Source organism: Solanum tuberosum, unplaced genomic scaffold (assembly GCF_000226075.1).
Source record: "Solanum tuberosum cultivar DM 1-3 516 R44 unplaced genomic scaffold, SolTub_3.0 scf00282, whole genome shotgun sequence".
Classification (NCBI taxonomy): Eukaryota; Viridiplantae; Streptophyta; class Magnoliopsida; order Solanales; family Solanaceae; genus Solanum; species Solanum tuberosum.
The window spans coordinates 26,460-39,046 of NW_006239209.1; the positions used below are offsets into that span (position 1 = coordinate 26,460).

Sequence of the window (12,587 nt, forward strand, 5' to 3'; positions counted from 1 at the left end):
TGGAACATATCTCACAAGGAACAATAAAATTGGATTTAGAAGTTATAGGAATAGAGGAAATTTTTTTCATATTGCTCAAAGGCATGTGGCCTAATCTGTAGTGTCACAAATTTTCTTTTACATTGTAATTAAAAGGACTGAAACTACAAACTAAAGCAGGAATAGAGTTTATAGCATTACTCTTTCTTGTGACAAGATTTTTGCCTAACTTAGTACTAGATTTGGAAGGAAAAGCGGCTAGATTTGTCTTGGCAATGTAAAGACCTCCTGCTGCTTTACCAATCTCCACTGAAGAGCCCTGCAAAAAAGAAGATGTAGAAGTGAATAGAACAGAGTGAGATAATTGTTGAGACAATTTATTTACAGACTGAAGATTGAATCTGAAAAATGGTATATAAAGAACATGTTCAAGAACAATATTAGGAAAAAGGGAAACAGATCCATTGTGAGTGACTCAAACTTTGTGTGAATTAGGAAGAGTAATCATAACAGATCTAGGTAGAGGTTTCAAATTAGAGAGAAAAGATTTATTAAAGGACATGTGCTCAAAAGCACCACTGTCTATAATCCAAGAATCATTTGTATGAGCAAAACATGCATAGAAGTTAAATAAATTAGCTATACCAGCACAGTTGGCAGTCGCCATATCCTCAGAAATATTTCCCCCTTGCTTGAATTGTTGAAGTAAAGACAATAGCTGTCATATATTCTCTTGTGTGAGGTTTAACGGATCAGCTACATTAGGCCTTGCCTGTTCAGGGTCAACTCTGCTGCTTGCAAGAGCTGCAGTTTGAGTCCTTTTTCCTTTTGTGAACTTGAAATCAGGAGGAAATCTATGGATTTTGTAGCACTGGCTTATGTTATGCCCAACCTTCTTACAGTAGTTACAGATGTATGTGTTCTTCTTTGGAGTATAAATTCCCTTTTGTCTTTTATATTCACCAGACTTTCTGTTACCAGGTGGCTGATTAGCTGTAGTGAAGAAAGCCGAGTCTGTTGGATAAACAGGGGATGCGTTGATCTCCCTTTGCTTCTTATCCTGCATCACAAGAGAATAGGCTTGTCCAATAGATGGTAAAGTAGATTTTATAAGAATGCTGCTCCTTACGCCGATGAAGATTTCATTCAAGCCCATCAAGAATTGAAGAAGTCTCTCATCTTGATATGCTTTGAGATTCTTGATTTTAGCCCCACATTCACAGTTGCAAATGCAAGCAGAAAACGCATTGAGAGCATCAAGCTCATCCCAGAGACTTTTCATTTTAGTGAAATACCCAGACACTCTAGAATTACCTTGAACTAAAGCACCAAGCTCTTTTTGCAATTGAAAAAGCTTAGCCCCATTGGATTGGCCAAACCTTTCCTCCAAATCTTTCCAGAGGTCTTTAGCACTGTTAGAATAAAGCACACTCTCAGCAATTTCTTTTGATAAAGAGTTGAGCAACCATGAGAGCACCATGTCATTACATCGTGCCCAAGATTTCTGAAGTATGGGATCAGTGGGAATAAGCAAGGATCCATTAGTAAATCCCAGCTTGTTTTTAGCAAATAGAGCTATGACAACATCTCTTCCCCACCCATCGTAACCCTTTCCATCGAAAACAGTTGAAACCAGGTTCATACCTGGGTAATCTGAAGGATGAATGTAGTAGGGATGAGCAGCATCAAGGGCATCATTATTTTGAGTGCTTGACACTGCCCCAATTGTTGAATCAGAAGAAGCACTAGTGCTCATTTTTTTAAAAAAAACAAGACTAAAGGAAAACGAAAAATAAAGGAATTGTTCTAGCAGATTAAACCTACTCTGATACCATGAGGAAATAAAAGAACAAATTTTGGGAATTTTTCTTTCTTTGTATAAAACTTAAATGAGAACCATCTGTACAGTATACATATTTATATAAGCAAAAAGGAATCTAGCTATAACAAACTCCTACAGCTGTCGTCTTTCTATTTGTTTATGGCTAACAAACTAAGGGATAATTATAAGAATAAAAGGAAAGAAAATATGTACAAAATAAGAAAGAGAAATTATCAGGTGGGCTGAAGAATAATTAGACCAATTATCTAAGGGAGGCCCAAGTTTGTGAAGCTCGAAGTTCAAACTTATGTAGCCGCCTTGTATTGTCTTCACTGTTGGACCCGGATGTTTTTCATAATGTTCACCATTGTCAACACTGGTTCCTATAATATTAAAGTTCAGAAAAAAAATCTGAGCTAACACTGAAAATTAATTAGAAAGGCTATACGAATTCACTTAAAGTTGCACATAATAAAACAATCAAATACCAAAAAGTTCTACCATTCTATTTGTCAAAATACCAAAATAAGAGTGAATTCAAAAAAATCAAATTAGCTCTAAACAGTTGCATCAAAATAAGAGTGAGATTTGAAGTTCAAGTTAGCTCTAAATAGTTACACCAAAATAGAAGGATTGTTGGATTCAGGCCACATTTTCATGTTAGGAATAGGTTGTATGGAGTATTGGTAAGCCTTCAGGAATACTTCATGTTTGTACCAACTTTCAATTTCATTCTCAGGTTCTTGATCTAAGTGATAGAAGGCACATACAACATGAGGACATGGAATTCCTCTCAACTGCCAACTTCTGCAAATACAAGTCCTTCTTACTTGGTCAATAATAAACCTAGTATCACCCTCACTAATCTCAAATCCAGAATCTCCATTCCATAATACTTTACACCTCTTAGAGATATCTTTATTTTCTTCTAAAATTAACCTTGCCATTGGAAAAACATATGTTATCCAAGTATTAGCGAATCTCCTCATATCGACATGCCTATTCATAATTTTGTGTCTGATTTCCTCCAACATAGTAATAATTGACTTATGTCTGGGATCGACTATCCAAGAATTAAAGGTTTCAGACATGTTGTTTTCAACAATATCACATTTAGAAGTTGTAGAAAAAAAAGCCTTGCACCAAAATTCTTTATTGTATGATAGTAGCTCTTCACATATACCTTCATCAGGTTTTGCAAGTTTTCCAAGTTCATCCTTCAACTTCACTTCATATGCCTCAGCACATTGCCAAAATTGCTTCCTTCTTTCTTCTCCTTTCCAATTTATGGACCAATTAGACCATATGTGTCTAGCACACATTCTATGTTCTGCATTAGGTAAAAGCTCTTGAATAGTTGGAATAAGACCCTACAAAATATGAAAAATAGAAACTTTCACAAACAATATAAAATAGCAAAAAAAATCTGAGTCGTAAATATAAATGATTAAAGAGAGAGTACCTTTTGATAATCTGACATTATTGTTAAGCCTGCACCATTTCCTAACTCCAAATCTAAAATCAAATATTCAATGAACCAAGTCCAAGAATGTTTAGTCTCTTGATCAACAACAACCCATGCTATGGGAAACATTTGGTTGTTCTCACTCCTACCAATGGCTACCAGTAATTCCCCTTTACATAATTCCTTTAAGAAGCTTCCATCAAGACCAATAATTTTGCTACATCCTTCTAACCAACCCCTTTTAAGAGCATCAAAACACACATAAAAATACACAAACAAGTTTTTTCCAGGTATTGTATCCTTGTCTGCCCTAACCCAACACGAACCTCCAAGATTTGTCTTCTTAATAATGTCATCATAGTCACATAATCTAGAGAATTCTAGATTCCAATCACCCATGAACTGACTCATTACCCTGCACTTGGCTCTATAACAAGCAGTCCTCCTTACATATAAACCCAACTGATCCCTTACCAACTCCTGAATCTCCTAAAGTTTTATGTTAGGTTGAGATATAATCCTATCTTGAAATTTATGTGTAATGTACACAGAAGTGAATAACTTGTTCTTGTTTTTAGTAGGGCAGTAATGAAATGGGTGGTACTTCTTCACAATAAAGTCACCAGAATTCCTATCAGTGCTTGCATATATCTCCCATTTGCATAGTATTTTGCTTTTACATTTGATTCTAATTTTGTGCTTCTCATTAGGGTTGAGTTCGAGTTGCACTTTGTTATCTACAACATAAGATTGCATAACTTTTCTAAATTGCACAGCACTCTCAAAGACCATGCCAAGTTCAAAATAGTTATCTGACAATCGGGATCAAACCTTAGTTTTCTACTATTTCTTCTAGCTGGTAAGTCGATACCTCTTTGAGCTAGAACATCTAATTCAGCTCTACTATCATCATTACCAATATCTGAGCTACTATAACACTCCTCATCTCCCCTCTCCCCCCCAATCTTCCAACATACTTTTCTCTTTTGTTTAGCCTGTTAATGTCATCAAAACATTTGTCTGCTCCAGCCTCTTCTAGCTCAACCTCTAGTGTTGGAATAGGCACCTTCCTCTTCTTTTTCTGATGAAATTTCTTTCTTCATGCTCTTAACTCCTCATCTAACTCACTATCATCTTCCTCAGGTATAACATCTAATTCAGATTCACTACTGTCCACATTTGAAGGCAAATCACTATCATTTTCCTTCGCATTAACATTTTCATCTCTTATATCTGTTGTTTCTTCCTGCTCGGTAACATATGAACTGGTTGCTGCATCTCTAGTAATAAGTTGAGGGCGTACAAAAGTTTGTTGAGCAATAAGTTGAGGGTGTTCACCTAATGCAACCCTAGACCCCCTATTTATTGAATTCTCACTGTTTTGAACCACCCCAAGCTCACTTGAAAATTCAAATGGGACCCTCTCTTCCACCAAAATAGGTCGATTAACGACATGGCTAATAAACAAGTCTAAAAAAGCACCATGTTTAAGGTGAGATACAATATTTAAAATTTGTCTGTCATTTTCCAACAAAACAAATTCATTGGAATTAGAGTTAAATACATAGAAACCCTCAACAGATACATACCCTATAACCTTTGCATAACAACCCAATTCAACCAAAGAAAAGTGGTCTTTATCGATAGGAGTTACCTTTATTTTTCTCTCCCCAACATATTTCGGATTTGAAGCTTTGATAAAAGAACCACCATGATGGAATCGTATAAGAATGTATTCTTCTGCCATGAGTTAGATTTACATTGACATGAAAAGAAAAGGGGAAAGAAGAATATCATCAGAAGATTTACAGTGAATTTCGAAACTAAAAATCTAAATCTTGTATCAAAAATGCCTAATGAGAAACATTAAACAAACAAAAAGAAAAACCACATATCATCCAAAAAGAAACTACAAAGCATGGTTAAAAGATTTGCTTACCAGCAACAACCAAATCAATATTAACTTTTACAAGATCTTAGTCTTCTAATGTGATTTTTAGTCTTTAAATGGGAAGAAATCATTGATAATTGCAGAAGGTTTCATCTTCTAAGGGTGGGGATTTGGGGAAGGATTGTTGTTTTGAAAGGTTTCTCCAAAGAGTAGGTCACAAAAGTCTCTTCGTTTTTGGAGGAAAATAATTAAAGGATCCATGATAGAATTAGGTTAACTCGGATGATATGGAGAAAATAAAACACATGGCGACCTGTAATTGGATGTTTTTTACTTGTGTAACACGCGCTTAACAATTTTGTAAGGTAAAACAAATGTGTTAAAATGGAACATAAAAATTAGAGTTGAAGGGTTAAAATGGAACAAGGTTGAGTTGGAGTGCTAAAATGAAATTCAAGGACAAGTTTAAGAGGATGTACATGTGTTTGGCCTATAATAAATATATACACAATGGTCAATGAGCATGGTTTTTCCAATTTTGTTTAAGTCAAACAAATAGCATGTAGAAATCAAAAGACTCGAAACATTGAGAGGATTTTATATCTAAAGTTTAGGACTGTTTAAAGGTGTTGAACTGCTTGAGATTGAATTTGGGAGTGTAGACTTCATTTATAGTCAATGTATACTTCATATATAGACAATGTATACTTCGTATATAGTTAAACTATATTCAACTTTTCGAGTGTATCATAATGTATAGTCAGTGTATAGTTCATATATAGTTAAGCTATATTGTATAGTTAGTGTATACTTTCTAAACTATATTGTATAGTCAGTGTATATTTTATATGACTTTTAGCTAATTATTATGTAATTAAGAAGGAAAACCACATAAATGCATATCTTATTTTATCATAATTTCTAAAATTCTCTACCATTTAAGAAAATAACAAAAATATCCTCTGAAATACATCCCTCATCTCTCAAATATATCCCTCCCATTTAGTAATGTATTATTAGCAATCTGTGAGCTATGTGCCCAAGCCCATAGCAAATTGATTTGATGAACTTTCGCAAATAGCCACTATAATAAACGCAATTATGCTCTATAGCTATAGCTTGCATATTTATGGGTTGTAGCTATAATTTAAGTTGTATCGTTTGTATTATTCACAGATTTGTATAATTCACATGTTTGTATAATTCGCGGGTTGTAACATCTCGCTAATTGAAAGAACTAGAAAGAGTTAGAATTGGAAATAGCCATTTTAGGAAAGAATGAAAAATATGGAAAATTGGTTAAGTATGTTAAGTTTGAATTTTGGGTTAACTTCAAACGACCATAACTCATAACTCAGGATGAGTTAGGTGTGCTTACAGATACCGTAAGAAAGACCTTGGAATTATCTTTCTAACGTCGCCGAGTTTGCGCGATTCCAAGTTCGTCTAAGTAAGATATTCCTATTTGAAGTTGGGATGTTCAAATAAGGAAAGTCTTATCTGAATTTTTAAAGGGTAGTTTAGTCTTTTCCTTAGCCAATTAATTAAATCCGTTTTTAGTAAATTATTTGGGGTCTAAATTGAGTTAGTTCAGTTTACGCAATTAAGAAATACGCTAGGGCTTTGAGAGAAGAGAAAAGAGGAGAAAAGGAGAAGAGAAGCTCAAGATTCGTCAAGTTCTTGCAATTTTGGTTGTGGAATTCGCCAAGGATTCAATCCTACAAGGTATGTGAGACTTTTCATAGCGTTGGGTTCGTTCACCCATGTGCCAATCATGTTTGTTTCAGTGAAATTCATTTCTAGAAAGATGAAAGTATGATGTTCTTGAATTATGTTCTTGAAGTTTGCTTTAGTTCTTGAGATTTAATGGGATTGTGGAGTTCTTGATGGAATCGTGTCAATTTAAGAGTTGTTTTGAGTTAAATTCTTGTGTATTTATAATGGGCATTTGAATCTATAGAGGGATTGAGAAAAAGAATCGGATTTAAGCGAATTAGGGTGAGAAAACGAAGAAGGAAAAAGTCGAGTAGGTTTTGGCACGCAAGTCTGCGTCGCGGATTTGCTCCCCCAGTGAACAAAAATCACCTCCGCGTCGCGGTTGGGACGCGGACTCCTCTGTTTCAAAAATAAATTTTGCGATCACATATTTAAATGCATCTCCGCATCGTGGACTTGTTTTCAGAAAGTGATTTCTTGATCTCTTTTCATGTTTAGTTATCTAAAAACACTCATAAACATCATGAGATCTTTCCAATCACAAATCATAATCCTTGAATCCATAAATTCAATTCAAGGAAAGTTAAGAGTCAAGTTAGGAAGTTAAGAATCAAGTCAAGGGAAGTTCATAAAAAAATTCAAAAGTCTTTTACAAACGTTTTAACTTTGTTTTTAAGACTTAAGCTTTGAGTTGAGTAAAGAGTAAGAGTAAAAGTTCTTTTCTTCAAAGATTATATGGGAACTAAGTATTCCCAAAAGTTAGAAATATTTTCACATTTCAACAAGAAAGGGAACATCTATTTCAAGAGAGCTTTTAAGCTAAGTTTTGAGTAATTATCTCAAACCAGATAAAGAAGTTTTGTTTCAAAACATATGAGCTAGGTACATTTTGGGAGTAGTATTGAACACCGATATGGGGACGCAAGTTTATAATAACTCAAGTCTCCATAAAACATGTAGCCATCATGGGTAGTAAAAGATCATACTTTTAGATGACTCCAAAGTGCTTTTAAGCGTGCTGTGATCCACTTAGCTAAGGCGTCCTATATGACGACAAAATATAGGACAGTTCTAGCAGCGTGGGCAAGACGTTGTATCACTACTTAGGCTCATAGTGGTGGTTGTCGGTTAGAGAAACTCCCACAGAAATTATATTACTTTATTACATGAGTAAAGTTATGTTTGTTATTGCATTTCTTTAACGAACTGAGTTGTTTTCTATTGTTTTAAAAGCTTTCTATATATTGCATGTGTTTTATTGTTTTATATTAAGTTAAGTTGTTCATGAGTCGAGTAAAGCCAAGATAAGTGTTTCTTCCAGATTCCTTTCAAGCTTATGTTATGTTTAGTATTCCTTTCGCATACTCGTACATTCAATGTACTGATGCCATTTGGCCTGCATCATTTTATGATGCAGACACAAGTATTCATGATCAACATCCAGGGCCTCGTTGATCCAGTTGAGCACTCAGAGTCAGTTGGTGAGCCTCCTTACATTCTGGAGGATTCCTTTTACTTTGCTTTCTAGTATTTCAGTTGTTAGGGTGATCGGGGGTGATGTCCCAACATCCCTCATTGTTTAGAGGCTTCATAGACGGATAGTTATAGTTCTTTAGTCTTATTCATTTCAGTTGTGTATGTTTAAGACTTGAGTTGTCATTTTGGCTAAGTTATGTTCTCTTGAGTTATTGCATGAGTTATGTTTCTTATGTTTAAGTCTTCCGCTGAGTAAGTAAGCCAGGCCAAGTGTTCACTTGGGGCCAGCAACGGTTCTCGAGTGCAGTCCCGCCTAGGGTGTAGGGTCGGGGTGTAACAAACTTGGTATTAGAGCCCAGAGTTCAAGAGTCCTAGGGAGTCTACGAAGCTGTGTCAGTAGAGTCCTAGTTATCGGTGTGTTGCGCGCCACATCTATAATTAGGAGGTTGCGACACTTAGGAAATATTCTCACTTCTTTCATACTCACTTCGTGCGTCAGAGTTTGTTCTCTAAAAAGTTTCTTCTAATTCGTGCTTGCGTGTATTTTCAAATAATCTTACCTCCACGAAGAGCTATCATAGGTCGTCCTGCGAGGCGTAATGTTGAGGAGCAATGGGTACCCAATGCACCTGAAGTGAAACCCAAAGGGGAAGTTACTAATGTAGAGTTTAGAGAAGCGATAAGAATGCTAAGTCAAACTGTGACTAACCAGGTTAGGCAACAAAGAGGGGCTTGACAAGAAGAGGCTGATACTTTGATGATTCGTGAGTTCTTGAGGTAAAAACCTCCAAGTTTCACTAGTTCAAGCACTACTAAGGATCCAGAGAACTTTATTGAGAAACTGAATAAGGTATTTGATGTTATGCACGTTGCTGATGCTGAGCGAGTAGAACTAGTTGCATATCAATTGAAGGATGTTGCTAGGACTTGGTTTGACTATTGGAAGAAGGGTAGAGCTGAGGGAGCACCACTTGCGAGTTGGGAATGTTTTGAGGAGGCCTTCTTTGGGCGTTTCTTTCCCCGAGAACTGAGAGAGGCCAAGGTACGAGAGTTTCTTACCCTTAAGCAAGAGTCACTAAGTGTTCATGAGTATGGGTTAAAGTTCACCCAACCATCCCGTTATGCTCTAAAGATGGTTGTGGATATGAGGAGTAGAATAAGTCTTTTTGTTGTTGGGTTGTCCCGTTTGTCAAGCAAAGAGGGCAGGGCAGCTATGCTAATTGGGGACATGGATATAACGAGGTTGATGATTTATGTGCAGCAGGTGGAGGAAGAGAAGTTGAGGGATAGGGAGGAGTTTAGAAACAAGAAGGCTAAGACATGGAATGAGTCCGGGCAACTGAAAAGTAATGTGAACCATTCGTCCTTTTAGCAAAAATAAAAGGGGCCTGCTCCATCATCTGCTAGTGCACTTGCACCCAGAAACAAAGGTGCGTATAATAGCCAAAATTCCCAGCACTTCAGAGCTAGACCTGCACAGACTCATGGTAATGTTTCACAAGGAGGTAACTGGGATCCTGCATGTGCTAAGTGTGGTAGAACCCACCCAAGTAAGTGTGGTGATGGCTGCATGGGTTGTTTCAACTGTGGACAAGAGGGTCACTTTATGAAAGAGTGCCCTAAGAATCGGCAAGGTAATGTGAATCAAGGCAATAGAGCCCAATCTTCATCAATTGCTCCACCAGACAGAGTTGCATCTAGAGGAGCTACTTCAAGGGCTGGCGGAGGAACAAACCGCCTTTATGAGATCACTAGTCACCAAGAGCAAGAGAACTCTCCAGATGTTGTCACTGGTATAATCAAAGTTTTTAGTTTTAATGTTTATGCTTTGCTAGACTCAGGAGAAAATTTATATTTTGTGACTCCTTATGTTGCAAATAAGTTTGATGTTCTTCCTGAAAAACTCGGTGAACCTTTTTATGTTTCTACACCTGTTGGGAGTCTATTCTAACTGAGCGAGTATATCATGATTGTTTCATTTCTGTCAATCACAAGGACACCATGGTTGATTTAGTCAAATTAGACATGGTAGATTTTGATGTCATTCTTGGTATGGATTGGTTTCATGTCTGTTATGCCTCAGGTGATTGTAGGACTCGAGTTGTCAAGTTTCAGTTTCCAAATGAACCAGTCTTAGAGTGGAAAAGTAGTTCAGCAGTGCCTAAGGGTCATTTTATTTCGTACCTTAAGGCAAGAAAGTTAGTTTCCAAGGGGTGTCTTTATCACTTAGTCCGAGTTAATGACTCTAGTGTTGAGATACCTCATATTCAATCAGTTTCAATAGTAAAAGAGTTTCCAGAAGTCTTTCCTGATGATCTACCCAGAGTCCCTCCTGAGAGAGATAAACTTCGATATAGATGTTCTTCCATATATTCGTCCTATATTTATTCCGCCATATAGAATGGCACCAACAGAGTTGAAAGAGATAAAGGAGCAGTTGAAATACCTTTTAGATAAAGGTTTCATTCGACTAAGTGTCTCACATTGGGGTGCTCCAGTCTTATCTGTGAGAAAGAAAGATGGTTCCCTTCTAATGTGTATAGATTACCGTCAGTTCAACAAGGTTACCATCACGAACAAATATCCTCTTCCGAGAATTTATGATCATTTTGATCAGCTTTAGGAAGCTACTTGTTTCTCTAAGATAGACCTCAGATCAGGCTACCATCAGTTGAGAGTAAGCGAATGTGATATTACAAAGACAGCTTTCAAAACCCGTTATGGTCATTATGAGTTTCTGGTCATGTCCTTTGGTTTGACCAATGCGCCTAAAACATTCATGGACCTTATGAATAGAGTATTCAAACCTTATTTAGATATGTTTGTTATCGTCTTCATTGATGACATACTAATCTATTCGAGGAATGAAGAAGATCATGCTAGCCATCTCCAAATAGTTCTTCAGACTCTAAGAGATAGAGAATTGTATGCTAAGTTCTCAAAATGTGAGTTTTGGCTTGAGTTTGTGGCATTCTTAGGGCACATTGTGTCTCGAGAGGGAATTAAAGTTGATACTCAGAAAATAGAAGCAGTGCAGAATTGGCCTAGACCCACGTCTTTAACTGATAATATGAGTTTCTTGGGTTTGGTTGGCTATTATAGAAGGTTCGTAAAAGGGTTCTCATCTATTTCATCCCCTTTGACCAAGCTGAATCAGAAAACAGTTATGTTTCAATGATCTGAAGCTTGTAAGAAAAGCTTTCAGGAATTGAAAAGGAGGTTGACTACCGCCCAGTGTTAACCTTACCAGAAGGTACGCAAGGCTTTGTTGTATATTGTGATGTGTCTAGAGTTGGTTTGGGTTGTGTGTTAATGTAGAATGGCAAGGTTATATCTTATGTGGTAAGGGTTCCAATTGGGGATGAAACCAATTGAAATCAAATGCGGAATGAAACAACACAAAAGTAAGATAGATGAGAAATAAGAGATGAGAAGAGAAGAAAGAAAGGCAAATTGAATAAATAATCAACCAAGGAAGAAGAGAAACTTGAATTCGAAAAGAAACAACTCAAATTGAAAACCACAAATGAGCAATCTCAAGTGAAATCAAGGTTAAAGAAGTCCTAAATCAACAATGAGAATCCACCCATCACTAATCTAGATTAAGCTACACTAAGCTAGGCTATCCTAAAGGGATTCCACCCTTAAACTACACTCTTGAAAGAGTTTGTTCATCTCACATTCAAAATCCATATAGTCTCAATCTTCCAAAATAAAAGAGACTACTATTTATACTAATAAAATAAAAAAGACACTTATTTGACAATTTTACCCTTAATGAGGTAAGGGCCTTGTTTGGTTGACTTCTTTTGTGAATTCTTGAAAACAAAATAAAGAAGACACTTCTTTTACAATTTTACCCTTAATGAGGTAAGGGCCTTGTTTGGTTGACTTCTTTTGTGAATTCTTGAAAACAAAATAAAGAAGACACTTCTTTTACAATTTTACCCTTAATGAGAGATGACCATTTGCACAAATGGCCTCTTTCTTCTTTCTTTTCACTTAGATGAAACTTCCACACATTGTACTTCTTGATTTTGTGTCCATCAAGCTCCTCTAATGCTTTTACGTGATCCATGCTATCCATGTTGTTATCATCCTCCCCTTCTTGAAAAGGATTTGTTCTCGAATCCAAACCTTGCAAAACCATGAAAAGGACAAACAACAAATATATCCTCATAGCATGAGGGTTAGTATAATGGTTAGCACAAAAAGCATTATACCAAGGAGACTCAATC

At 36.3% G+C, this 12,587-nt stretch overlaps 1 protein-coding gene across 1 annotated transcript; it reads right to left on the reverse strand.

Moving 5' to 3' along the window:
• Positions 1–700: 700 nt before the first annotated feature.
• Positions 701–1,735, reverse strand: LOC107062941 (uncharacterized). The gene has a single exon (XM_015314233.1). It carries the CDS (start codon positions 1,733–1,735, stop codon positions 701–703), a length of 1,035 nt encoding a protein of 344 aa, XP_015169719.1.
• Positions 1,736–12,587: the final 10,852 nt, after the last annotated feature.

Excerpts from the sequence above, each read along its gene's own strand:
- LOC107062941 (XM_015314233.1), bottom strand. The coding sequence starts at position 1,735 with ATGAGCACTAGTGCTTCTTCTGATTCAACAATTGGGGCAGTGTCAAGC.